Source organism: Mauremys reevesii, linkage group 22, assembly GCF_016161935.1.
Source record: "Mauremys reevesii isolate NIE-2019 linkage group 22, ASM1616193v1, whole genome shotgun sequence".
NCBI lineage: Eukaryota > Metazoa > Chordata > Testudines > Geoemydidae > Mauremys > Mauremys reevesii.
The window spans coordinates 23416424-23442715 of NC_052644.1; the positions used below are offsets into that span (position 1 = coordinate 23416424).

Consider the following 26292-nt stretch of genomic DNA (forward strand, 5'->3'; position numbering starts at 1 on the left):
GGGAGGGCTAGAGGAGGAGGGGCTGGAAGGGGCTAGAGGGGTGGGGAGGGGCTAGAAGGGGCAGGGCTGGGAGCTGGGAGGGGCTAGAGGAGGAGGGGCTGGAAGGTGCTGGGCGGGGCTAGAAGGATGGGGAGGGCTGGAAGGGGGGGAGGGGCTAGAGGCATTGGTCTGGGGGGCTGAGGAGGGGCAGGAGCTGGGGGCGAGGAAGGAGTTGAACAGGGCAGGGCCCGGTTCCCCCAAGTCCATCCCTCTCGGCTGTTCCCAGCGGCTTCTGCAGCCTGGGGCCCCGTGGTGAGGAGCTGCTGGCCCCTGAGGCCTGGGGCTGAGACCCGGCAAACTCATGTCCGGCTCGTCCCCTCCAGCAGGGGCACAGGCAAACACTGACCCCCAGCGCCTCCCCTCCGCCCCCCGCTCTAACCACTAGGCCCCACTCCCCTCCCAGAGCCTGGGAGAGAACCCAGGAGTCCTGGCTCCCAGCCCCCCCCTGCTCTAACCACAAGCCCCCACTCCCCTCCCAGAGCCAGGGAGAGAATCCAGGAGTCCTGGCTCCCAGCACCCCTTTCCCCCCCCCCCGCTCTAACCCCTGTTGTGAAAGTTGGGGGGAGTTGAGCCAGGAAGGGGTTAATGAGCTGGGGATGCCTGGCTCTGGGACTGCCCTAACTGGCAGCCTCTGGGGAGGAGGAGGGGCAGGGGGGATAAGCTGTATGGGGGGGTGAAGTGGGGGTCAGTGTGCGGATGGGGGGAATGAATCTGTGCCCTACCTCCCCGTCTAGGCCCCTGTCGCCCCCTGCAGGTGGTGGCAGCGCAGCTCCGGAACAAAGTCCACAGCCGGCTCCAGAACAGCACCCCACACGCAGGAGCTGTCCAAGGTACCAGTCAGGCCCACGCTCTGGGGGGCGCTGTGCTGCGGGGAGCTGGGGGGCTGGGCAGGGGGTGCTCTCCCCTGGCAGTCAGGGCTAGGCTCTGGGGGGCACCGTGCTGTGGAGAGCAGGGCTGGGGGCTGAGAGGAAGGGCCGGGTGCTCAGGGGTGCTGTGCTGTGGAGGGCTGAGCAGGGGGGGCTCTCCCCTGGCAGTCAGGCGCTTGTGGGGAGCCAGGACTCTTGGGTTCTCTCCCCAGCTCTGGGGGGAGGGTAAGTGGGATGAAGTGGGGGGGGACAGGGAGGCAGGAGGGGCGGGGGGCTGGGAGCTAGGATGCCTGGGTTCCTGATACCTGTGTCTGTCTAGGCCAGGCTACGAGATCCCGGAGGAGACCTGGAGAGCCTGGCCTCTAGGGATAGCGGAGGACCTGAGATGCCGGGTTGGCCCGTTACTCAGTGAGGGGGGAATGTGGAAATGACCGAGGTGCCTAATGACGTCTTTGTCTCGGTGGCGAACGGCCGGCTAACGTAGTGAACGCCGGTGAAAACGAGGTAGGATCAGAGGCGAAAACAGAGAAAGAACAAGTTAACCGTTCTTAGACACGTCAGATGTCTTCACGCCACCAGGGCTGACGAAATGCCTGCTGGATCCTCAAGGAGCTGCCTGAGGAGACGGCTGAGCCGTGGGCGACTAGCTTTGAGACGGCCTGGAAGATGGGAGAGATTCCAGATGACTGGAAAAGGGCAAATCTAGTGGCCAGCTCTAAAAAGGGGAAGAAGGAGAACCCGGGAATTACAGACCAGACAGCGTCACTTCTGTACCCGGAAAGATAATGGAGCAAATCATTAAACAGTCGATTTGCAAACGCCTAGAAGATAATGAGGTGATAAGTGACAGTCCCGTGGATCTGTCAAGAACAAATCATGTCAAACCAACCTGAACCTTTCACTGACAGCGTAACAAGCCGTGTGGACGGGAGGAGGCAGACGTGGTATAGGCTTTAGTAAAGCTTTTGATACTGTCTCGCGTTACCTTCTCCTAAGCAAACTAGGGAAAAGCAACCTAGACAGAGCTACTGTACGGTGGGCACAAAACTGGTTGGAAAACCGTTCCCAAAGGGTCGTTATCAGTGGTTCAGTCAGGCTGGGAGGACATAACGAGTGGGGTCCCGCAGGGATCGGGTCCGGGTCTGGTTCTGTTCAATATCTTCATCGATTATTTAGATAACGGCGTGGAGAGTCCACCGATAAAGTGTGCGGATGATACTGAGCTGGGAGGGCTGGCAAGTGCTTTGCAGGACAGGGTTAGAATTCGAAATGATCTGGACAAACTGGAGAAATGGTCTGAAGTCAATCGGATGAAATTCAATGAGGGTAAATTCAAAGTGCTCCCCTTCGGAAGGAACCATCAGTCGCACACACACAATGGCAATGACGGCCTAGGAAGGGGCACTGCGGAAAGGGGTCTGGGGGGTCACAGTGGATCACAAGCTAAATATGACTCAACAGTGTGACGCTGTTGCAAAAAAAGTGACCATCCTTCTGGGCTGTATCAGCAGGAGTGTGGTGAGCAAGACACGAGGAGTGATTCTTCCACTCTGCTCCGCGCTGATACGGCCTCAACTGGAGCATTGTGTCCAGTTCTGGGCGCCACATTTCAGGAAAGACGTGGACAAACCAGAGCAAGGCCAGAGAAGAGCGACAAAAATGGTGAAAGGGCTAGAAAACATGAGCTAGGAGGGAAGATGGAAAAACCGGGGTTTGTTTAGTCTGGAGAAGAGGAGACTGAGGGGGGACATGAGAACAGTTTTCAAGTACGTAAAAGGTCGTTACAAGGAGGAGGGAGATAAATTGTTCTTCTTAACATCTGAGGATCAGACAAGAAGCAATGGGCTTAAACTGCAGCAAGGGAGGTTTAGGTTGGACATTAGGAAAAACTTCCTGACAGTCAGGAAGTTTTTCCTAAACACTGGAATAAATTGCCTGGGGAGGTTGTGGAATCTCCATCATTGGGGATTTTGGACGAACCCCTGGCAGGGAGGGTCTGGATAATACTTAGTCCGGCCTTGAGTGTGGGGGACTGGAGTAGACGACCTCTCAAGGTCCCTTCCAGTTCTATGATTCTTCGATGCAGCTGCCTCTGGGGCAGGGCGGTTAGGAACAGCCGCACATAACACTGCACGGGGACAGCTCCCTCAAACTGCGGGTCCCCAAACTGGGGTTCTGCCCAGACACCTGGGTTCACACCCTGGCTGTCGGAGGTCGGAGCCGGAGTTCGCCCCGCCTCCTATCAGCTGGGCAGTGCTCCCCACAAGGCCTCCTGAGGGGAGTGCTTTCTGTGTGTATCTCATCCGGTGTCCTTCTGTCCAGCTGCCACGTTTTCCTGCTCCTCCTTCACAGTTTTGACACCCTGGGGTTGGGCCCGGATGCCTGGGTTCACTCTCTCCCCCACTTCCATCCGTTTTTAATGCAGTCTCCCTGTTTTCCTTCCTCCGTTCCCCGTTCATTCTCTTTTCATTTCTTCGTTGCTTTTCTCCTTCACTCGTCCTTTCCTCGCTGGGTTGTTCTTTCTTTCACGGCTTTGTTCACTGTCTCATTCCTTGTTTCATTCTCCTTTGCCCTTCGATTTGTTCATTTCTTTGTTCTTTCTATTCGTCTGTCGGTTGTCTCCTTCCTTCCTTCCTTCCTTCCTTCTTTCATTCATCTCTTCCCTCTTTCCATTGGTTCATCGGGTCTCTCTTTCGTTGCTTCGGTCATTTCTTCCCGTTCCATTTGTCCGTCTGTTCTCTCATTCTTTCCTTCGTTTCCTCGTTCCTTTGTCCTCTCTTTCCATTCGTCCCTCTGTTCTCTTCTTCATTCCTTCGTTCGCGTTTTCACTCACTTTTCTCTGTGCCCCTCCCAGTCATCCGTCGGTTTTCGTTCATTTCTCCCATCTTTCCATTTGGCCGGTTTTCTCCTTCGTTTCTTTGTTCATTTCTTCGTTCTTTCCGTTCGGCCCCTTGGTCGCTCCCGTTCGTGTCTTCGCTCGCTCGCGTCTTCGCTCTTCCGTCCTGCCCCTGCGTTTTCTCCTGCCTTCCTTCCCTCATGTTCTAATTCGTCCAGGTGGGGGACCCCGGGCTCTACCAGCTGGTGGGGGGGGTCCCTGGCTCTGTCTCCCACCCCACCCCGATGGGGGGGCTGGGAGGGCACCGGGCCAAGCGCTGCCCCTCACCCCTGGAGGCAGGTGGCGGGGCTGGGGTGAGGGATTGGGCTCTGGGGGGGAGCACGGAGAAGGTGAGGGGCATGGGTGGGACTAGGGGAGGGGCTGGAAGTGGCCAAGGGGCGTGGCTAGGTGACAGGTCAGGGAGGGGCAAGGGGTGGAGCTAAGACTGTGGGCGGGGGCTGTACATCACATTGGGGGCGGGGCGAGGCTTGTGGGTGGGTCTAGAGGAGGGCCAGGGCTGGGGCAAGGCAGAGGGGCTGGAAGGGAGAATGGGGGTGGGGCCAGGGGCCTGTGAGTGGTGGGCGGGGGGCCTCGGGGGAGCCGGCTGGCTCAGAGGGTCGGGGAATGGGACCTGGGGCCTTTCCCCTCTAGGGGGCACCGGCTCCCATCTGACCCTGGGGCAGGAGAGAGACCTGGGAGGGGCCTCACCCATTCCAGCAGCTTCCAAAGCCTCTGCCCCCCAATAGAACCCAGGAGTCCTGGTTCCCATCCCCCCCTGCCCTAACCCACTAGCCTCCACTCTCCTCCCAGGGCCAGGGAGAGAACCCAGTAGTCCTGGCTCCCCCCCACCCTGTCTAACCACCAGCCCCCACTCCCTTCCCAGAGCCAGAGAGAGAGAACCCAGGAGTCCTGGCTCCCAGCCCCCCCTGTCTAACCACCAGCCCCCACTCCCTTCCCAGAGCCAGAGAGAGAGAACCCAGGAGACCTGGCTCCCAGCCCCCCCCCCCCCACCCCGCTCTAACCACCAGACCCCACTCCCCTCCCAGAGCCGGCAGAGAACCCAGGAGTCCTGGCTCCAAGCCCCCTCCTTCCCCACCCCGCTCTGCGATTTGAACCCTCCATCTCTCCCGCTCCTTCTGCCAGGGAGTGACATCCCCATCGTGACGTCACCCTCCCCCGCTCTTCCCTCCTGCGTCTGCCCCCGGCTGTTCCGGATCTAGCCCTGCCCCGCCTTGCTCCAGACAGCTCCAAGATGGAAGTCCTCAATCAGGTACGCACCTGGCTCTCAGCACCATAGACAGCAATCGGGAGAAGGGGGGGGCTTTCCCCATAGGGCAGGGGCCTCTGCCCCCTTTTGGAGATGCAGCCCACTCCCTCCCTGCACCCCGGGCCCTGCCTAGCAGCCTGCTCTTTTTTTCTTTTTTTTTTTTTTGCAGCAGCTGCTGCATTCAAATGCAACGCCCTGCAAATATGGGGGGGGGCAGGCTATGGGGCGGGCTGGGGTGCAAATGGGGTGAATCTGAGATTGATACTGGGGGCCACAGATGGGCTCGAATATATGAGATTATAATGGGGGTTAGGAGATTTCCAGCTGCGGGGGATCTGAAATTGATGCATGGGGCACAGATTGTCTCCAGGCAGATTGCAATGGAGGGCGGGATTGCAGGATGTTGGGGAATCAGGCGCTAGGATATTTCCGTGCTGCAAACGGGGGTGGGATCTGAGACTGATGCACGGGGTTCAAATGGGATGGAAGGGGAGGCGACCGGCTATTTTGGAGTGGGGGCGTATGCGGCGGAGGGTGACCCACAAATGCCCCCTCCATTTGCAGCGGGGGCGGGGGCGGGGGCGGGGAGGGAAGATGGCTGAGCTGCTGCAGAGGATTCATTGCCATGACGGTCAGGTGCGGGAGGAGGGGATGTGGGGCTCACGCGTGGGGGGGCTCGTTATCAATGGGGGGGACTCGAGAATCTTCTCCCACCAGCTGCTGCGGCAGAGCCTGGCTGGGTGGTGAATTCCCCCGGCCCCTGCTGGCTGGAGGAATATCGGGGGGCAGATAATTTGGGGGGGGCTGATTGCCAGGGGACGGGTCTGACTCAGGGATAAGCTGGGGGGTCACTATGGGAAGTGTAATGCCAGAAATGGGGTTCAGGGTAATTGGGGGCAGTTTATGAACTGGTGGGGAGAATCTTCTCCCACCAGGGTTGGGGCTGGGGGCGATGCATCAGGCGGGGCAGTTGAGGGGTGCAGATATCAAGGGGTTGTTTATTAATTGGGGTTTAACATAGACCCCACCGACAGCAGGAGGAGAAGGGGGGGTTCCTGGTGACGGGGGGGCAGTGAGTTTGGGGGTGGGGAAAGGTTGGAGGGGCTGTCGGGGTGTGTTTGGGGGAGATATTTCCTGCCGGGCTCTTCCTAGTAGGAAGTTGTGATCTTCAATAACCGTCTTGTGCTGGGGTCGCTCCCCGGCTCAGGGTGGGGAGTGGGGGCTGTAGGGGGGCTGGGAGCCGGGACTCCTGGGATCTCTCCCCAGCTCTGGGAGGGGAGTGGGGGCTAGTGGTTAGAGCAGAGGGGCTGGGAGCCGGGACTCCTGGGATCTCTCCCCAGCTCTGGGAGGGGAGTGGGGGCTGGTGGTTAGAGCAGGGGGGGGCTGGGAGCCAGGACTCCTGGGTTCTCTCCCCAGCTCTGGGAGGGGAGTGGGGGCTGGTGGTTAGAGCAGGGGGGTGCTGGGAGCCAGGACTCCTGGGTTCTCTCCCCGGCTCTGGGAGCAGGGTCAGGGATAGATGGGATGTCAGATATTTTAATATCACCCCCTGCCCCTGCCCCATCCCCCTCTCTCTCCATCTTGATTGACAGGTGGTGGCTGGGGGACAATTCCGGATGCTCAAGGAGCCGCTGGGGTTTCTGAAGCTGCTGGAATGGGTGAGTCCCCAGAACTGGCTCCCAGGGCCCTGGAGTTGGGGGGTCCCGTCTGTCCTGTCTGGGAGCTGCCTAGGGCGTGGAGGGGACAGGCCCCTGCAGAGCCAGTGGGCGTGGGAGGGGCTGAAGGACTGGAGGAAGGAGGTGCAGGAAGAGTGAGTTATCGGATCCCATTTCCCCCATCAGATTTGGGGAGACCAGAGATGGAGAAACTCAAGAGACAGATTGAGAGAGTCCAGACCCCTAATCCTGCCAGTTCTGGAGCAGTTCCAGACCCCCCTACCCTACCCTGCCAGTTCTGGAGTAGTTCCAGACCCCCTCCCCTCCCCTGCCTGTTCTGGAGCAGTTCCAGACCCCCACCCTGCCTGTTCTGGAGCAGTTCCAGACCCCCCACCCTGCCTGTTCTGGAGCAGTTCCAGATCCCCTACCCCACCCTGCCTGTTCTGGAGCAGTTCCAGACCCCCTCCCCTGCCTGTTCTGGAGCAGTTCCAGACCCCCTCCCCTCCCCTGCCTGTTCTGGAGCAATTCCAGACCCCTATCTTACCCTACTGGTTCTAGAGCAGTTCCAGACCCCTCCCCTGCCTGTTCTGGAGCAATTCCAGACCCCTATCTTACCCTACTGGTTCTGGAGAAGTTCCAGACCCCCTACTCTACCCTGCTAGTTCTGGATCAGCTCATGATCCCCCCCTTAGTTCTGGAGCAGCTCCTGACTGACCCCCCCACTGGTTCTGGAGTGGCTCCCGACCCCACCCCTCACCCTCTGTGGTTCTGGACCAGCTCCCGACTCTCCCACCCCCTCCAGTTCTGAAGCAGCTCCCAGCCCCTCCCCTGCTGGTTCTGGAGTGGCTCCTGGCCCTCCCCACCCCCTCTGGTTCTGGATCAGCTGCTGACTCCCCCACATCCTCCAATTCTGGAGTAGCTCCCCGCCCTCCCCACCCTGCCAGTTCAGGAGTGGCTCCTGGACTTCCCCACCCCCCCTCCAGTTCTGGATCGGCTCCCGAGTCCCCCACCCCCTCCAGTTCTGGAGCGGCTCCTGGCCCTCCCCACCCTGCTGATTCTGGAGTGATTCGAGACCCATTCGCTTGACATTTCTGCCATATTATGGACCCATTTACCCAACTGGCTGGGGAACGATTCCAGGGCTCGTGGATCCTGCTGGTTCTGGAGTCATTCGCCCCAGGATCAGCCCCACGCGCCCAGCCAGCCTGGTATCCGCCCCCCAGAATGGCCGCGTGGGCCCATCCACAGTATCCCCCCCCCCCTTTCACTTCCAGCGCCCGGGGGCGGGGAGACGGAGGAGTGCGGCCGATGCACAGATGGACAATTGGGTCAGACAGGTTCTTATCTCGTCCCAGCGCTCGGGGGGGATTAGAGGGGGCGGGACCCAGCTAACCCTCTATAATTACCCACAATTCCTCTCCGCTCCACCCTCCTCCCCCTCCCCGAGGCGGGGTTATTAATCCTGGCACCAGCCGGCGCTCCCACCCCGCTCCCCACAGCGACCCCGGCCGGGAGAGGCCGGCGTAGCCGGGAGCTCCCCCCACAGCCGGCGCCCCGCAGCGCCCCCTGTGGTCTCACCCGCCCCATCTCGCTCCACAGCTCTTTGCTATCTTTGCCTTCGCCACCTGCGGGACCTACAGCGGGGAATTCCGCCTCAGCGTTGAGTGTGTGAATAAAAGCGAGAGCGACCTGAACATCGAAGTGGAGTTTGGCTACCCATTCAGGTGAGCTGGGCGTTATATTGCATAGGGACCGGCCGTCACGCTGCGTAGGGACCGGGAGACTTTTGATGGGTAAGGACTGGGATGGGACAGCAGCTGAGATTCACACTGACTTTGGCTCATAGAGGCCTGGGCTGTGTATGCAGCATATCAACTGGCACCTCCTGTACAGGCTGGGGCTTTCTTCACAGTATAGAGACCAGCATCGCCTTGGTCAAGTGTTCCAATGGTGAATTACACTCACCGGACACCTTATTGCCAGGCTGTTTCTATATACAGACTGCCCTTGCCTTTGACTTCGCAGTCAGGATTAACACTAGGAACTATTCCTGGGAAGCCTGGGCTGTATATTCAGTATATCGACCGACACCGCCTACACAGCCCAGGGCTGTATTCTGTATACAGAGGACCTTTGAAATGGGCATTAGGATTTACACTGGGCACTATTCTGGGGATGTATTTATAGTATATGGACCAGCATCTCCTTGGCAGACTGGGCTATATATATGGTAAATGGATTGGTGCCTCCTATACAGAGCGAGGCCGTATTCCATGTGCAGACTCCTGCCCTCGACTTTCAGCTAGAAATCAGGATGTGCTCTGGGCTTGTCTCTGGGGAGCCCAGGCTGTATTTCTAGAATATACGATGTGGTTCCTTCTGTACAGACCAGGGCTGTATTTTTTGCACGGCCTGCTCTCAATTTTGAGTTACAATCAGGATTCATAAGGGTCGCTGTTCCTGGGAGGTCTGGGCTGTACATACAGTGTATGAACTGGCATCTCTTATACAGATCTGGTATGTATAGCCCATATATGGACCGGCACCACCTATACAGGCCAGGCAGTATTCTGTATACAGTGTGCCCTTGTCAGGGTTAACACTGTGTGCTGTTCCTAGGAGGTCTGGGCTATGTATGTGCAGTATATGGACCAGCATTTCCTACACAGCTGTGGTCCATAGTTACTATACACGGACTGGTACCTCCTACAGAGCCCTGGTCCATAGTTACTGTACCAGGACTGGTACCTCCTACACAGATGGGGCTGTATTCTGTGAACATACAGCCTTTGTCTTTGTGTTAGTGGTCAGGGTGACATTTGGCCCTATTGCTGGAGGTCTGGGCTATATATAAGAAATACATGGCCCAGTACCTCCTACACAGACCTGGTCCATATATGGACTGGCATCGCCTACATAGACTGGGCAGTATTCTGTATACAGACAGTCTTTGTCTTTTGTTAGTTGCCATGATTGACATTGGGTGGTATTCCTGGGAGGTCTGGGCTGTATATCCAGCATATTGACCGGCATCTGCTATAGAAAACTGGTCGATATTTGCTGTATATAAACTGACACCTCCTACCCAGACCGGGGCTGTATTCTGTCTACAGACTGCCTTTGTCTTTGCATAAGCAGTCAGGGTTGACACTGGGCTCTATTCCTGGGAGGTCTGGGCTATACATACAGGATACGGACCGGGACCTTCTCTATGACTGAGTCCCCTGCCTCATCTCCCCCCCCCCCACCAACCCTGTCCCTCAAGACTCCACCAGGTCTATTTCGACGTCCCAGCCTGCAAGGGGACCGAGGTGCAGAGGATTTTCCTCATTGGAGATTACTCCTCCTCGGCCGAATTCTTCGTCACCATTGCCGTCTTCGCCTTCCTGTACTCGCTGGCTGCCACTGTCGTCTACCTCTTCATGGAGAACAAGTACCGGGAGAACAACAAGGGCCCCATGATCGTGAGTGTGGGGTGCACACGGGGCAGGGGGCTGGGCAGGGCCAGGTGCTGGGGGGCTCTGTGCTGCAGGGGGCAGGGCTGAGAGCTGGGCAGGGGGCGCTCTCCCCAGGCAGGCAGGGCTGGGCTCTGGGGGGCGCCATGGGGCAGGGAATGGGGCTGGGAGCTGGGCAGGGGGCGCTCTCCCCGGGCAGGCAGGGCTGGGCTCTGGGGGGCGCCATGGGGCAGGGGGCTGTGCTGGGCGTGGGGCAGGGGGCGGGGCTGAGGCAGGGCAGGAGGGGCGGGTCCAGGCCTGGGGCGGGGCAGGAGGGCCTGGGCTGGGGCGGGCCAGGGCCGTGCCTGGGGCAGGGCAGGGGCAGGGCCGAAGGGGCTGGGCTGGGGGCCGGGCAGGGGCTGTGCTGGGGCGGGGCCAGGAGCAGGGCAGGAGGAGTGGGGCTGGGGCAGGAGGGGCGGGCCGCGGGGGGGCTGGGCAGGGGCTGGGCAGGAGGGGCGGGCCGCAGGGGCTGGGCAGGAGGGGCGGGATGCAGGGGGCCGGGCAGGAGGGGCTGGGCCGGGGCAGGAGGGGCGGGGCCGGGCAGGGGGCTGGGCAGGGGCTGGGCAGGGGCTGGGCAGGAGGGGCTGTGCCACGGGGCTGGGCAGGGGCTGGGCAGGGGCTGGGATGCAGGGGGCGGGGATGAAGGGGGACGGGCAGTGGGTAACCCCGCGCACTCACCAGGATTTCGTCGTCACCGCCATCTTCGCCTTCATGTGGCTGGTGAGCTCGTGCGCCTGGGCCAAGGGTCTCTCCGACGTCAAGCTGGCCACGGACCCCGACAACGTGATCGAGGGGCTGGATGTCTGCAAGAAAGAGGGGAACACGTGCAAAGAGCTGAAGGACCCCGTCATCTCGGGGCTCAACACCTCTGTGGTGAGACCCTTCCCCAGCCAGCCAGACCCCAGCCCCATTCCCCGCCCCCCAGCCAGCCTGTCCCTGCCCCATTCCCTGCCCCCCAGCCAGCCAGTCCCTGCCCTGGGTCGGGTGGGAGCCGGCGCCCCCCTGAGGGGACAGGCCCCAGGCCCCATTCCCGCCCCAGCCAGCCTGTCCCTGCCCTGGGGCCGGGGGAACCGCGCCCCAGAGGACTCCTGCCCCATTCCCTGCCCCCCAGCCCGCCTGTCCCTGCCCTGGGGCCCGATGGGAGCCGGCGCCCCCCTGAGGGGAGCCAGGCCCCTGCCCCATTCCCTGCCCCCCAGCCAGCCAGTCCCTGCCCTGGGTCGGGTGGGAGCCGGCGCCCCCTTGAGGGGACAGGCCCCAGGCCCCATTCCCTGCCCCCCAGCCAGCCTGTCCCTGCGCCCCCCAGAGGGGACCCCCTGCCCGCTGTGCATTAACCTCCCTTCCCTCTCTCTGCCTCCCCCGCCACCCAGGTCTTTGGCTTCCTGAACCTGGTGCTGTGGACGGGGAATCTCTGGTTCGTGTTTAAGGAGACGGGTTGGAGCGCCCCCTTTGCCAAGTACCCGCCTGCCGCCCCGGAGAAGCAGCCGGCTCCGGACGCCTACGCCGACTCCTACAACCAGGGCTCCGGCTACGTGCAGCAGGATTCGTACGGCCAGCAGGGCGGCTACCAGCCGGAGTATAACCAGCAGGGCTACGGGCAGCCCGACCCCTACGGCCAGCAGGGGGGGTACGGCCAGGCCGCCCCCACTTCCTTCTCCAACCAGATGTAGGCGGGTGAGTTAAAGTGGGGTGGGGGGGTTGTTGTGCGGACGCAGGCCAGACTGACAGACTTGGGGGGGCGTCTGTCCTGGGATGTGGGGAGCGTGGGGGACGCGGGGCCCCAAGAACTAGGGCGATCCTGGGGTGTATAAAGAGGCGACTCTCGAGTGGGAGCGGAGAGGTGAGTTGGCCTCCGGACCAGGCCCTGGTGCGGCCGCTGCTGGGATCCCGGGTCCAGTTCCGGTGCTCGCGGTTCAAGGAGGACGTGGGTCAATCGGGGAAGGACCCAGAGAAGAACCGCGAGAATGAGTCGCTGCCTGAGAGCGAGGGACGCCGGGAGCTCCTGCTGTTCAGCTGAGCAAAGAGCAGGTGAAGGGGTGAATTGATCCTGTCTCGACATGTCTCCCGGGGGAAGAAATATCTAATAACGGACTCTCCCGTCTAGCCCTTGAAGGTCTAACACAGTCCAGTGGCTGGAAGACGAAGCTGGAAAATTCAGCCTGGAAATCAGGTGTCCATTTTAAACGGTGGGTGTAATTCACCATTGGAACAACGTGACCGAGGGTCACGGTGGATTGTCCATCACAGGCGATTTCTCAGTCAAGCTGGGACGTTCTAACTCGGGTGACCAGATGTCCCGATTTTATAGGGACAGTCCCGATTTCGGGGTCTTTTTTTATAGAGGCTCCTGTTACCCCCCCACCCCCTGTCCCGATTTTTCACACTGCTGTCTGGTCGCCCTAGTTCTAAAAGATCAATTTGGGATTATTTGGCGGCCGTTCTGCAGCTTGGATGATACAGGAGTTCAGGGCTGATATTCACACTGGACAATTCTGGCCTCGAAATCCATGAATCTATAAGCAAACTGGGAAGGGTTCGGCTTTTATCTCACCGGAGCCGAATGAACTGAACAAACAAACACAATCTGTCCCTCAAGAATCAAAATGTGTACGGGGCAAAGCAAGAGAAACGCTGCTTGAGAAGGAGAGTTTGATTTACTGCTACTTCGTATGTTCTGACCTGCACTGGCGACAAGGACTGATTCCTCCCGTATAAAGGGTTACACTTGCACCGTTCTGAATTTCAACATCAGGTGTCACGAAATAGTTTTTTCCCCTTCTCATCGTCTGACCTGTCCCCAGAATTTCCTGCAACGGTGAGAATTGAAATCGGGAAAAATCAAATGCTTAAAACCCGGAATTTGACACAGCCGTGAAAATGTAGCTGGGAAAAAGTGCTTCAAACCCATAATTTCAACTGTTTTAAAAAAGTGCGTAAAGCCCGTCGTTTTGCACAGCTATGACCATTTAAATGGATGGACACTGAAAAAAATGCTTAGACCCACAATTTTAACGGTGAAAATTTAAATTAGGAAAAATAAAAAATGTGCTTAAGACCCATAATTGTGCACCACTGTGAAAATGTACATCAGTGAAAAGATTAAAACCCCTCAGGCCAATGGTGAAAATTGAAATTGATAAAAATAAAAAAAAAAGTGCTTAAAACTGGTAATTGTGGACAGCCGTGAAAATTTAAATCTGTGAAAATCGAACAGTTGCCTGACACCCATATGTGGGCACGGCTGCTAAAATTGCAATCAATAAAATTAAAAAATACCAATGCTTAAAACCCATAATTTTGCACAGTGGTGAAAATTTAAATAGGTAAAAATAACCAACAATATTGTCCATCAAAATTATATTTAAAAAAAATCGGTTTCTGCCAAATCCCATATTACCTAATTCCGTGTATCACCTTTCTCGAGGTCTTTCCATTTCCATTGCTTCGCTAAAAAAAAGGACCTGAGCGTCGAATTTAACTTTATGGAGCTTTATTAGCTACGCAGAACAACAGCAACGAATCGTGCACGACAGAGGAAGGCAAACGTGGTGTCGCGCTGTGATTCGGCATGACATAAGCCAGACAGGTGGTCGATACACCCCTCCACCTTTCCAGAATCAAATAACACACAGGGCCAAGGAACACGTCTCCTCCATCGCCAGCCTGGGAAGGTGACTTTGTTTAGCTTTTTGTGACTAAGAGACCCGCAGAATAGTCCCTCGCTTGTGCCAGTTGCTTATCAAATCTGGTGTTGCTAACACAATCGAGGAAAAAGAATCCAGATCGCAACAGACGACAGCAAGGTCTTGTTCCCATCAGATCTGTCGTCAACCTTTTAACCTACTTCCCCATGATAGATTCAGCTACTCTGTCCGCCTGTGTCTCACCTGTGTCCTTTCTCCTCCTTCCCTGGCACTATACTGACCTCTCCTAAAACCTCAGGCAAAAAAATCATGAGGCGAGGAGTTCCAACAGATCACAGCATAAACTGGTGCTTCTTTGGGTCTGTTACCGATTCTCAGAAGGGACCGTCGGGATTATCTAGTCTTGTATCACACAGGACGTCCTCCAAATCATTCCGTCTTTTAGATCTTGATTTTAAAATTGCCCAGGATGGAGAATCCACCGCGAGCCTTGGGAAATTGTTCCAGTGGTGAATTATCCTCACCTGGAGCTGGAGAGGCCGGAAGAAACCGTTAAGCCTGGCGGGATGGTTCCCAGTCAAGAGGAACTTATTCTGTTTGGGAGAAACTTTCCCGCAATCTCGAGCGGCACCTGCTGCAGAACAAGGACCCGGGACAGTTTTTAAAGCACGTGAACTGACACCTACACGTCCTGATTAATTAGTTCCAGGTCACCAGCATCCAGGAGCCAAGCCAGTGTTATATTTGCAGAGGAGGCGAATGTCCCGGGCGTGATTTATATTTCCTAGTGCTCTGGTGTTTTGCCTGCGTTAGCTTTTCCCGCTCCACAGACCAGATCTGTCGTCGTGTTAAGTTGCTTCCCAAGGCATCATCTCGCTGCCGAAAAAGAGGAGGGTGGGACCTGTTCTGGACCAAAGTCCAATCTCTGTGTTGCGACCGACCTTTCACCCCGAGCCAGGTGGTCGAAAGGCCTTGGATTGAACACGGCTCACTGCCGCTCATCTGCGGGGCCAGCGTTCCCCAGCGCCGAGACCATCGGGACGACGACACCCCCCTCCCCGGCCCGTGTTTGACGTACAACCCTCCCGCTAACACACCCAGAACGAGCTTCGGCGTTTTCACGGCCGCATCCTGTGGCAGGCTCTGCTTCACTCTGTGAGCTGCTCCAAGCTCCAGCGCCTCTTCAGCCGTCCCACCCGTTAGGCGGCGATGCCCCCTGGCGTGGGACTCGGCTCGGTTTCAATGTCATCTTGTCGCATTCAGCCCCGGTCTCCAATTTGTCCTGGTCGTTTTCAGTTCCCCAGCGGGCTGGCCACCTCTCCCGCAGCTTCGAGCAGCAAACTCTCCGCTCCAGAACCGCTGGTCGAAGATCAAATGAGCCTAAATACAGACAGAGGGAGCTCCGTCGAGCCGGGCGGAGAACCAGCAGCGTGGCTGCTTCTGCGGACAGAGAGCTGTAAACCTCAGGCTGTTCCTACGGGTGCAAACCCCCCTCAGAGTCGTGTCGTTCGGACCCTACAATTTCATCCCCGGGCTGCCGCCTCTGCTGGCCGCCGCCGTCGGACATTTGTACCCGGGCTCTAGCCACATTTCTATCACTTGCCCATTATCGGCAAAAAGCACCTTGAGCTCCGCGAGCCGCGCGGACAAAAACTACTTCAATATATTGGGGGTCAGAGCCGTGTCTCTCTACCCTTTTGATACCAGGGAGCACCCTGAAAGTGGGAGGGGCTACAGGTGCCCAAACCGTGGCCCCGCCTCCCACCATGCCCCAGACCCCGCCCCTCCTTCCTGATGTCCCGCCCCCACCCCACCCCTTCACCTGAGGCCACACCCTCACCCTTTCCCCAAGGCCCCGGCCCCCTTCACTCCTCTCCATGTGTAGCCGCGTTGGCCCCAGGATACTAGCCAGCCAAGACGGGGCGGGGAACGGCTTTGATCGGCCCGGCTTCTGCGGGCGGACGAGACACGACGCTCGTCGTAGGCCCTACGAGGCCCCGCCCGCCGTGAGCTCGGTTACTGTTCGCAGCGGGAGGCGGGGACACGGTCTGGTCGTTTTCAGGCAGGGGCCCGGCTGGGTGCCCCAAGCCGGTTCCTCGTCTTGGACGTGCTGGTCTGGCGTGAAGATTAGCGACAGGCAGCTGAAGCGAGCGGCCATGCAACCAGGGGCTGAGGCGGCCTCGCCGCCGGAGCCAGCGTCTCGTGTGCAACCCGCCTCGCCGGAGGCGCTGGGTCAGGCCTTCTCCCTCACCCTCCACGGCTAACGGTGACACCCCGTTTCCTATCCATCCTGCCAGTCTTTTCTCCTGACCTCGGCAGGCGCTTGGGACCGCCCGCTGAACTGATCTGGGCCCTGGTGGGTCGGTGACGCTGCTGATTACTCCGTTCCGGCCGAGCGGCCTTGCAATGGTGTCACTCCCTTTTCTTCACCGCCTCTCCCGGCCTAGCTGTGGCGAGCGCATACGCTTGTTTGACAGCACGGTGTAGTCGTCTTTCTTCGCTTCAGCCTTAAGAAATCAGGCTGACCGCACCAGCCTCTCCCCGGCGGTTAAGCCCCCACGGTGTCACTATTTTCCCCTCACACTCCCCGCTCACCGTGTTTGTTTCACGTCCCTCTTTTCCCTGCTGGATTGGGTGACGTTAAGCGTCTCGTAACATCCGCCAGCAAGTCTGTTAATGTCTCAGCGGCCCGATGGAGGCAAAGCAGCGGCTCGTAGCCTGTGGCAAGCCATAAATTCCCCCGCTCCGGCCCTCAGGGGCTGTGCCGTGAGCTGGTATTTAGGCGACCCGCCGCGCTGGGGTGGGACCATGACCACTTTGTAGCTTGACCCTGCGTTGGTCTGGGCCAGGCACCAGAAACCCCACAGCTCCTCGGTCCTGAACCAAGTCCTGCCCCCTTCACCAGGCAGCAGGCTGTGCCCTCCCCCCCCATGAGAGCCGCAGTGTGTGTGGGCAGAGACCACTGAGCAGAGTGAGGCCACCTGGAGAGCGGAAGGGCACAAAAATGGTGGGAGAGGCTGAGCTGCAGCCATCTCTGGGGTGGGGCGCAGGTGCTGTTTACACAGGGCGCCCAGCACTAAGATGCGGCCGCTTCTGGGGAGAGCTCGTTAGTCAGAGATCTCGCGCCCTCTGCTGGCTTGTTATAATTGGGGGTGCCTGCTGCAGAGTGCGGGAGGGGGTTGGCAGAGTCAGGCTGGCCCCAGATGGACCCCCCTTGAAGAAGGGGAATGGTGTGCCGGGTGGGGGATTGCCTTATAATTGTTTTAGCAGCCTGTATTTCATAGCAGGAACTGGGTCTGACCCACTGCACCCCCACTCCCCAGAGCCAGGAAGAGAACCCAGGAGTCCTGGCTCCCAGACCCCCCCCGCTCTAACCACCAGACCCCACTCCCCTCCCAGAGCCGGGATAGAGCCCCAGTGAGTGAAGAACGGGGGTGGGGGTGGGGGGTGATCCATGATGTGGGTGCCTGGCCATCAGGGGGCGCTCGCTGAGTGTGTGCTTATTAATGACCCCTCCCCTGTTTTTCTCTTTCTCTCCCCCCCCCCCCGCCCAGGTCTCTCCCCCAGCAGGGGGCGTCGTGAGGAGAAGACGCCTGTCCCGTCCCACCCCTCCCATGTCCCCTCATGTGGGGGGCTGGTGGGGGGACCCCAGGATGAATGTAGATGTTTGTGCTGTTTATATATATTATATATATATATATATATATATATGAGAAAATACAACTCTAGATAGCTGTGTGCCCCCACTTCCCTTCCCCACCTCCTCACTGCTCCCAGCACCCCAACCCCAGACAGGTGTGTGCCCCCACATCCCTGCCCCCCAGCTCCTGCACTGCCCCCAGCACCCCACCTCCTGCCCTTTCATCCCCCACTCTAGCCAGTTGTGTGCCCCCGCCCCGCCTCCCCCAGTGCCTCCATCCCCTGGGCACAGCTAACGCTGTGCCCTTCTCACCCTCCACCCCCCCAATTCCTGGCTATAGATAGCTGTGCCCTGCACCCCACTTTAGGGAGGGGTCAGCTCTCGTTTGATGGCTGTGGGGGAGATTTCAGGATTCAGGGGGGGATCAGCAGCTTGGGGGAGATTTGGGGGACTGGAACTGAGTGGGGTACACAGGGCAGGGGCTGGAGGAAGGGAATGTGGGGAGTGCTGGGGGGGTGTCACACCGAGGGGGGACTCTAGGAAGTGGGGGAGGGGCACCACCCCCAATCCGCCCCCATCCACACCCCTTCCGCAGTGACCGGTCGTGGTGGGGCAGACTGGGGCCTTCCCATGGTAGCCCGATTTCCACTGGAGGGGGTGTGGGTGAGGTGCTGTAGAACCCAGGTGTCCGGGGACAGTCTATCTATATAGCCCTCGATCCATCCATCTCTTCCCTGCCCACCCGCCCGTCGACCCCCCCGATATCTATCTATCTATCCCCGTACACCCCCTCTATCCCCATCCACCCCGTATCTATCTATCCATCCTCCCCATATCTATCTATCCATCCCCATCCATCCTGTATCTATCCATCCCCGTACACCCCCTCTATCTATCCATCCCCCCATATCTATCTATCCATCCCCCTACACCCCCTCTATCCCCATCCACCCCATATCTATCTATCTATCCATCCTCCCCATATCTATCAATCCATCCCCATCCATCCTGTATCTATCCATCCCCGTACACCCCCTCTATCTATACATCCGCCTTCACCACCTCTATCCCCATCCACCCAGTATCTATCTATCTATCCATCCTCCCCATATCTATCAATCCATCCCCATCTATCCTGTATCTATCCATCCCTGTACACCCCCTCTATCTATCTATCCCCATCCCCCATATATCTATCCATCCCCATCCACCCCCTTTATCTATCCCCATCCACCCCCACCTATCTACCCCATCCATCCCCACAGATCGTCTATTTCTCCCCACACCCCCACTGTCTCCATCCCTTCCCCTCTTAGCCCCCCCATCCAGCCCCCCTCGCCCTTGCCCCCCCCGGAAGCACTGCCTATATATCTCTATACGCCATGTCTGCGCTCCACGTCGTGCCGTGCTCGTGAGTTTTGGTTCGTTCGTTCAGGCCCCCTCGCTCGGTGTCGTGAGATTTATTTTTCCTTCCATCTCCGCCAAAAGAAAACTGACGGCGACAAAGTCAAGACAAGGACACGCTAATAAACCAGCAAAGCCCCCGCCCCCACCCGCCCGCGCCCCCCCCCCACCAAAAAAATATAGAGAACAAAAGGAACAAAAACCAAATAAAAAGAGAAAGAGGGAAAAACCTTTCAATGCTTCTCCAGTCTGATTTCCAGGGCTGGGGTGCGGCAGCTTCTGGGGTGGGGTTGTTTACACCCAGCGTGGAGATGCAGCTGCCTCTGGGGTGGGGTGCAGGGGCTGTTAATACAGGGACCCTTTGCCCTCTGCTGGTGGACTTGGGAACTGCAGTCTTTTGGGGTGACAGGCACATGCTGGACACCTGCACCCCGATTTCCCCCAGGGCTCCAAACCCGACGCAAAGTTTCAACTCAGCAAAGCATGCGGCTCAGAGACTGGAGTGTCTTTATTAACAGGAAAAACACGGGTGGGGGAGCTTCCCCCCCTGCCATTAAAATCAGTTGCTCACTAAAACAATTTCATTATCCCACTCCAGATCCCTGGACGAGCTAATGAACGGAGAGAGGTGTCCACAGGGAACACAGGAGTCCGGGCCCCCAGCCCCACATCCCCACTCTAACCCGCCAGACCCCACTGCCTTCCCAGAGCCAGAGAGAGAACCCAGGAATCCTGGCTCCCAGCTCCCCTGCTCTAACCACTAGACCCCACTGCCTTCCCAGAGCCAGAGAGAGAACCCAGGAATCCTGGCTCCCAGCTCCCCTGCTCTAACCACTAGACCCCACTCCCCTCCCAGAGCCGGGGAGAGAACCCAGGAGTCCGGGCTCCGCCCTCACTCCCCTCCCAGCCCAGAACACTCACTGCGTGGTGGGGAGGTACATGGGGGTCACGTCCCCCCAATCCCGGGCCTTCCCCGCCGCCCAGCCCATCAGCTGTGGCGCCCTGGCGAGGAAGATGGCGATCAGGGTGCGGACGTCTCCCTCGGCCGAGTGCGCCCCGTCGGGGTCCCTCCCGAAGAGCCCCCGGAAGAGCGCCCCCAGGCTGTACCCCCCATCGCCCCCCAGGCCCAGCTCCTTCATGGCCTGCAGGGTGTCCAGGCAGCCGGTGGCGGGGGGCAGCTCGGCCCCCACGCGCACCAGCTCCGTCCGCAGCAGGGGGAAGTCGTAGCTGAAGCCGTTGTGGGCCACCAGGCAGAGCGGGGGGGCTTGGCGGGCTAGGAACCCCCCCAGGGCCTGAGCCACGGCCTGGTCCAGGCCCCGCTTCCCGTTCTCCTCCAGGTCCTGCTGGCTCAGCCCCGTGATGCGGGCGGCTTCTGGGGTGAAGGGCTGTTGGGGGTCGATGCACAGGGTCAGCTGGTCCAGGACGCGGGGCAGCCGGGTGGCGTCCTGCGGGGGACGCTGCAGGAGGGAGCGGCGGTGCAGGGCGAAGAGAGACAGCTCCGTGATGCGGGGGCGGTCCCGGGGCAGGCCGGTGGTCTCCAGGTCGAAGAAGATGAAGGTTTGGAAATCTTGGGGGTCCAGCATGGCTGGGGAGGAAGAGGCGTGTGAGCAGAAGCCAGTGATGCGGCTGCCTCTGGGGGGGAGCGCGGGGGCTGTTTATACAGGGACCCCGTGGAAGGAGTAGAGCAGGGAGCCAGGACTCCTGGGTTTTCTCTCTGGGTCTGGGAGGGGCGTGGGGTTTAGTGGTTAGAGCAAGGGGGGCTGGGAGCCAGGACTCCTGGGTTCTTTCTCTGGCTCTGGGAGGGGAGTGGGGTCTGGTGGTTAGAGCGGGGGGCTGGGAGCCAGAACTCCTGGGTTCTTCAGCACTCACCCACCAAGTGACTGCAGTTAAGCCTCTCCCTGGCTGTGTGCCTCGGTTTCCCCTCTGTTGTGTGCCGATAGCGCGGCTGGTAGGTATCTCCTTAGCTGCTCCCCGTGGTGTGTGAGCTCCTTGGGGCGGTGCCAGGGAGGGCTGAGGGCAGGTCACTTGTCATCTGTGGGGGCGGGGGCCGGTTCCTCTCCCTCGGGGAAACCGAAACCGCCCCACGCAAAACGATGAGTCTGCTTCCCCCTGGGGGCGTGGGAGGAACGCCCTGCCAGCGCCCAAGGAACCCAGGCGTCCTGGCTCCCAGCCCCCCGCCCTGCCAGCGCCCAGGGAACCCAGGCGTCCTGGCTCCCAGCCCCCCGCCCTGCCAGCGCCCAGGGAACCCAGGAGTCCTGGCTCCCAGCCCCCCGGCCTGCCAGCGCCCATGGAACCCAGGCGTCCTGGCTCCCAGCCCCCCGCCCTGCCAGCGCCCAGGGAACCCAGGCGTCCTGGCTCCCAGCCCCCCGCCCTGCCAGCGCCCAGGGAACCCAGGCGTCCTGGCTCCCAGCCCCTCGCCCTGCCAGCGCCCAGGGAACCCAGGCGTCCGGGCTCCCCCCGCTCCCTTCCCGCCACCATAAGACCCCACCCACTCCCCTCCCAAAGCACAGATGGGACCCAGGCGTTCTGGCTGGATCCCAGCCCCCCCAGCTCTGGGACAGCAGGAATTCACGGAGCCACAAACAGCCCCGGGTCTCCCACGGCAGCTACTATCCACGTGGGGAAATTGAGGCAGGCGGGGGGGGGGCAGAAGCTTGCACGAGGCCTCTGGCCGCCGCACCGCGCTGGGAGCTCCGGGGGGCGGGGAGCGTTGCGAGAGGGACAGGGGAGAGATGGGCGGGGCGTTGCCAGGGGCGGGGCGTGCTGGAAGGGGCGTTGCTAGGCTCGGGGGTCCGTTGCTAGGGGCGGGGAGAGATGGGCGGGGCGTTGCCAGGGGCGGGGCCCCCTGGAACGGGCGTTGCTAGGCTCGGGGGTCCGTTGCTAGGGGCGGGGAGAGATGGGCGGGGCGTTGCCAGGGGCGGGGCGCACTGGAAGGGGCGTTGCTAGGGGCAGGGTGAGGTGGGCGGAGCGTTCCCTAGGCCCGGCCCCTCCCCCCGTGTCACTTCCCGTCGCCGCTGGCGCCTCCTGTCCCGGGCCTGCTCCGCGCGCCGGAACCGCGGGCACCGACCCCCTCCCCCCCCGCCGGCCGGGCCATGGAGCGGTACCGGGGGCTGACGGACACCGAGCTCATCGCCATGCTGCAGCGCTACGGCATCCCGCACGGGCCCGTCGTGGGTACGGGGGGTGCGGCGGGGGGAGGGGTTTCTGGGGCGTGGGGAGTTGGGGTGCGGCGGGGGAGGGGTTTCTGGGGCGTGGGGAGTTGGGGTGCGGCGGGGAGGGGTTTCTGGGGCCTGGGGAGCTGGGGTGCGGCGGGGAGGGGTTTCTGGGGCGTGGGGAGCTGGGGTGCGGCGGGGAGGGGTTTCTGGGGCCTGGGGAGTTGGGGTGCGGCGGGGAGGGGTTTCTGGGGCCTGGGGGGGAGCTGGGGTGCGGCGGGGGGAGGGGTTTCTGGGGCCTGGGGGGGAGCTGGGGTGCGGCGGGGGGAGGGGTTTCTGGGGCCTGGGGAGCTGGGATGCTGCGGGGAGGGGTTTCTGGGGCCTGGGGAGCTGGGGTGCTGCGGGGGGAGGGGTTTCTGGGGCCTGGGGGGGAGCTGGGGTGCGGCGGGGGGGGTATCCGGGGAGGGGGGCTGGATGGGGGAGTTGGGGTGCTGCGGGGGGAGGCAATCTGTGGGGGAGAGGCAGGGCTCCATGGGGGCCCACCTGACCCCCCCTTGTCTCCCCCTCCCGGCCCCCCAGGATCGACCCGGAAGCTGTACGAGAGGAAGATCTGCGAATACGAGAGCCAGCGCACCAAGCTGTCGCCCCCGGGGGGCTACTCAGGTGAGTGGGGGGCCAGGAGGGGTGGGGAGGGGCCAGCAGCCGCAGCCACTGACCTCCCACCCCCTTTCTGTGTGTCTCTTCCCTCCCGCCCCCCAGATCCCGGCACCACCGAGACCTACATCCGGGAATCTTACAGCTACCCCCGGCAGGAGGAGCGGCGCCGCTATGGGGCGGACGGTGAGAGGGGGCTGCAGGTCGAGAGTGAGGGGCACCTGTGGGGGGGGCAGGGCTGGGTGAGCAGGGGGCTGTGGGTCAGAGTGAGGGGCACCGGCAGAGTTTTCCCAGACTTGGGGTACCGCGGCTGAGGGGTCTGAATGTTCCTGTCTGCTGTGGGGGTGGGGACGTGGAGGTGCCCCCCCCACTGACCCCTCCCGTTTCTCTGCCCCCCAGACTCCAGCCCCACCACGACGTACTCGCCGGCGCTGTATGATTTCCCTCGTCGTGAGGGTCACACCGGCTACCTGGGGGATGGTGAGAGGGGAGCTGGGGGGTGGGGGGGCAGCGTTTCCTCTGGTGGGGGTGGCAAGGGGGGGGAATACGAAGGTGGGGAGGGGAGTCTGGTACGATTCCCCTGGCCTGGGCTTGACACCCCATCCCCCCACCCCCGTGCCATGTTCACATTCCTGCAGCAGGGAGTTCCAGGGGTGGCGCTCCAGGGGGGAAGGGGAGAGCTGTGCCCAGCCCCCCATCTCACCCCACTCCTCTCCGCCCCCAGACGTGGACACCGAGACCTACGAAGAATCCTCCTCCTCCTCCTCCTCCTGGCTCTATGGGGCAGCCCCAGGTCCCCTGGGGGAAGCCACCGCCCGCCAGCCGGTAAGTCCTCCCCTGGGGGTGTGCGGCGGGGGCTGGGACGTGACCTCCCCAGATAACGTCTCAGGGGTGCGGGCAGCCCTGCCTGATAAACGGGGGAGGGCGGGGCAGAAATAGGTGCCCCCCCTTTGGTCCTACCACCTCCGACCCCCTGCCTGGTCACCCTGCCCTCACTCCCCCCTGCCTGGTCCTACCACCTCCGACCCCCAACTCTGCCCCCGTCCCAGCACCACGGGAGGCAGTCCTGGATTCGGCTGCTGGCCCGGCCTGAAAAACTCGAACCTTAAACCGTTTGCTGCCGGGCGATGTTGGGCCCAGCGGAGCCGGAACTGAATTTGGGTGAAATTGTCTAGAAACCGAAGCAACTTCCCGGGAGCTGATTTTCGTCCGGGTCGATAAATTCTCTCGCGTGTAGTTTGCCCCTGTAGGAATGATAAAGAACCTGCCGGTTTGGTGCTTAAAGCCGGAGAGTTTAGTACAGGCAGAAACGTCGCCCGTCTCCAGGACGCCGTCTTGTACCGCTGCGTTACGACCCCCAGCGCAGCAGGCTCCTCGAATACCCTCGTAATGGATGAGTTGACAATTTACCGTGTGTGTGTGTGTGTGTGTGTTAAAATATAACCCCACCAAAGTGAGTTTCAGGAAACAACAATGTAACGACTGTGGCCGCTGAGATTTGGCCTGTATTCTTTCCGCTGGACACTCTAGGATCAACCCCCCACCCCAGAGATACTCGCCTGCTGCGTTGTCACATCTGGGCGAAGTTGGGGGGTTTAAGCATTTTTATTTTTATTTTTTTAGTCTATTTAAATATGCCCAGTTGTGGGCTGTTATGGGGGAAAAGGGCAGGGATTGGGGGAGGGGAGACGATAATTATTTGACTGAAAAATTTCAACGTCCTACCTGTTAAAACAGCAGTGGTCAACATCCCGTATCCCAATATAGATGGCAAGTGCCTGTCAATAAACTCTAACGAGCGCTCCCAGCTGGCCATTTCTACCATTAGCCAATTGGGTTTTTTGGTTCTGTGTCTGTGGGGAAATTGAGGCTTCCTGGGATCTACCGCTAAAAATCGACTCCTTCCCGTTGGCTTTGCAGTCGACTCCGGAGCACATGAAAATTGAATCCCACCATCCTAGTTCCCCCCTTTTTATTTCTGAGCAAGGTCTCAAACGTCAGGTCCAGGCCAGTCTCCGCTTCCAAGTTACATCAAGTTCATTACATCACAGGGGGCTGTGCGAAATGTTGCCCCCCCCCCAGTGCCACAGTGAGGTTGACCCCACTTCCGGTGCGGACGCAGCTCAGGCTCCAGAATTCTTCTTCGCCACCATGTCTTGGTGAGGCAGCTACCGTAGAGGGAGTTCAATAAAATGGCCTTAATTTAGCATCGTCTTTCTACTCTAGTATCAACCTGCAGGGGGAGCCCTTGAGCAGCCTATGTACCTAGTCATCCCTGCCACCCTGCTGGTTGGTTAGGGTGAGCTCCCCGCCCCCCAAAACCTCTTGCATGTAATATCACATTTCTTCTCCTAGTATCTGCTGTCCCCACAACAATAAGCAGCAGTTTGGGGGTGCAGGATGTGGGGGGGAAACCCCAGGTTAAGGCTAGTATTGCAGCACGGCCCCTGTAGAGGGGATATGCAAATTACCCCTAGGCAGAGCTGGAGTATGCAAACGAGGGAGTGCGTGGCCTGCATTCCCAGGCTGCCCCTGTAGAGGGGGTTCTGCCCCATAGCTGGATGGCACCTGCTGCCCCCCCTCCCGGCCTGGGGTTCGCTGACGGTGCGGTTCCTTGCAGATCGGCGAGGCTGCATCCTACACCCCAAGCAGGTCGGAGGAGACCGAGAGGTGAGACCGGGTCGTGGCGTGGGGGTGGGGGGTCGTGGCGTGGTTGGGTGCCCGTTTGGGGTCCCCCTTGTGGGGTGCTAGCTGGCATTGAGTGGGGGGAATGGGGGGGTGTATGTGTGGTTTGTGGGGGGTGTTCCTAGCCCTGGGGGCAGGGGTGGGGGAGATGCCAGGATAGGGGGGAGCTATGGGTGCTGGGGGGGCTGTGAACACTAACCGCTGTCCCCCCTTTCTTTGCCCCCCGGCAGGGACGGTGTCTCCTACCAGCGGGTCTGCCGGGCTCGCCCCGCCCCGCCCCCCATGCGGGTGGAGCCGCGCCGCGCCATCCACCCCCTGCCCCGCGGGGGGCCGGGGGGGGCCGGGGAGGGAGGCTCCCGGCGCTTCCTGCCTCTCTGGCTGCAGCTGCTGCTCTTCGGGGCGCTCGCGGCCTTCCTGGGCTACATGTACTGGGCCCTGCAGGGCGGCGCCGACGACAACCCCTTCGTGCTGCCCCCCGAGGAGTGAGGGGCCCCCCCAGCCTGCCCCCCAGCACCCCCAAGGGCCCACAGCCTGTGTCTCAGCCCCCCCGTCCTGCCTCCCTGCCCCCGGGGCACCCCCAGGGGTCCATGTCCTTTCTCTCAGCCCCCCCCCCCCCCGCCCCCGGGGCACCCTCAGAGGCCATGTCCGATCTCTCAGCCCCAGCCAATCCCTCCCCCTTCACTCCCCACTCTCCCCAGCAGCCAGGGCCCCTGTCCCAGCCTGTCCCAGGGACCCCATCTCCCCTGGCATCCACTGCCCCACCCATTGTCTTCCCAAACCTCCCCCCCCCATTGTGGCCCTGCCCCCAATTCTGCCAGCTTCCCCCCCCCATTCCTGCTTAGGGATTGGGGAGGGGCCCCACAGCTGCCCCCACCTCCGGCAGGCTGAGGTCCCTGCTGGCGCCCGGCGTGTTTACGTAGGGT

General features: G+C 60.6%; 3 protein-coding genes across 6 annotated transcripts; 2 read left to right on the forward strand and 1 right to left on the reverse strand.

Annotated features, from left to right (window-relative positions):
• The first annotated feature begins 766 nt into the window (after window positions 1-766).
• Window positions 767-17482, forward strand: LOC120388546 (synaptophysin). 3 transcript variants are annotated; one of them, XM_039510442.1, is made up of 8 exons: window positions 767-869; window positions 1225-1409; window positions 6637-6702; window positions 8299-8423; window positions 9965-10163; window positions 10875-11066; window positions 11561-11864; window positions 17389-17482. In XM_039510442.1, the coding sequence occupies exons 3-7, from the start codon at window positions 6661-6663 to the stop codon at window positions 11858-11860; spliced, it is 858 nt and encodes a 285-aa protein (XP_039366376.1). In that variant the 5' UTR covers window positions 767-869; window positions 1225-1409; window positions 6637-6660; the 3' UTR covers window positions 11861-11864; window positions 17389-17482. The 3 variants fall into 3 exon arrangements, with proteins under 3 accessions (XP_039366376.1, XP_039366375.1, XP_039366374.1); XM_039510441.1 differs by lacking the exons at window positions 767-869; window positions 1225-1409 and adding an exon at window positions 5018-5050; XM_039510440.1 differs by lacking the exons at window positions 767-869; window positions 1225-1409 and adding an exon at window positions 5628-5683.
• Window positions 17483-19690: 2208 nt separating this feature from the next.
• On the reverse strand, window positions 19691-21044 carry TREX2 (three prime repair exonuclease 2). 2 transcript variants are annotated; one of them, XM_039510463.1, is made up of 2 exons: window positions 20752-21044; window positions 19691-20463 (listed from the first exon to the last, which is right to left on the reverse strand). In XM_039510463.1, exon 2 carries the CDS (start codon window positions 20459-20461, stop codon window positions 19796-19798), a length of 666 nt encoding a protein of 221 aa, XP_039366397.1. In that variant the 5' UTR covers window positions 20462-20463; window positions 20752-21044; the 3' UTR covers window positions 19691-19795. The 2 variants fall into 2 exon arrangements, with proteins under 2 accessions (XP_039366397.1, XP_039366396.1); XM_039510462.1 differs by having other exon boundaries at window positions 20748-21044.
• An 808-nt stretch (window positions 21045-21852) lies between these two features.
• On the forward strand, window positions 21853-25954 carry EMD (emerin). Its single transcript, XM_039510459.1, has 7 exons — window positions 21853-22052; window positions 22610-22693; window positions 22790-22870; window positions 23084-23164; window positions 23409-23509; window positions 25305-25354; window positions 25600-25954. The coding sequence occupies exons 1-7, from the start codon at window positions 21971-21973 to the stop codon at window positions 25853-25855; spliced, it is 735 nt and encodes a 244-aa protein (XP_039366393.1). The 5' UTR covers window positions 21853-21970; the 3' UTR covers window positions 25856-25954.
• The last annotated feature ends 338 nt before the right edge of the window (window positions 25955-26292 follow it).

Bases quoted from the DNA above. Each gene is read 5' to 3' on its own strand.
- LOC120388546 (XM_039510440.1), top strand. From the start codon at position 5,642: ATGGCTGAGCTGCTGCAGAGGATTCATTGCCATGACGGTCAG. The intron at 8,424-9,964 runs GTGAGCTGGGCG...CTGTCCCTCAAG, and splicing joins GAGTTTGGCTACCCATTCAG to ACTCCACCAGGTCTATTTCG. The intron at 10,164-10,874 runs GTGAGTGTGGGG...CGCACTCACCAG, and splicing joins ACAACAAGGGCCCCATGATC to GATTTCGTCGTCACCGCCAT.
- TREX2 (XM_039510463.1), bottom strand. From the start codon at position 20,461: ATGCTGGACCCCCAAGATTTCCAAACCTTCATCTTCTTCGACCTGGAG.
- EMD (XM_039510459.1), top strand. From the start codon at position 21,971: ATGGAGCGGTACCGGGGGCTGACGGACACCGAGCTCATCGCCATGCTG. The intron at 22,694-22,789 runs GTGAGTGGGGGG...CCCGCCCCCCAG, and splicing joins GCCCCCGGGGGGCTACTCAG to ATCCCGGCACCACCGAGACC. The intron at 23,510-25,304 runs GTAAGTCCTCCC...GGTTCCTTGCAG, and splicing joins AAGCCACCGCCCGCCAGCCG to ATCGGCGAGGCTGCATCCTA.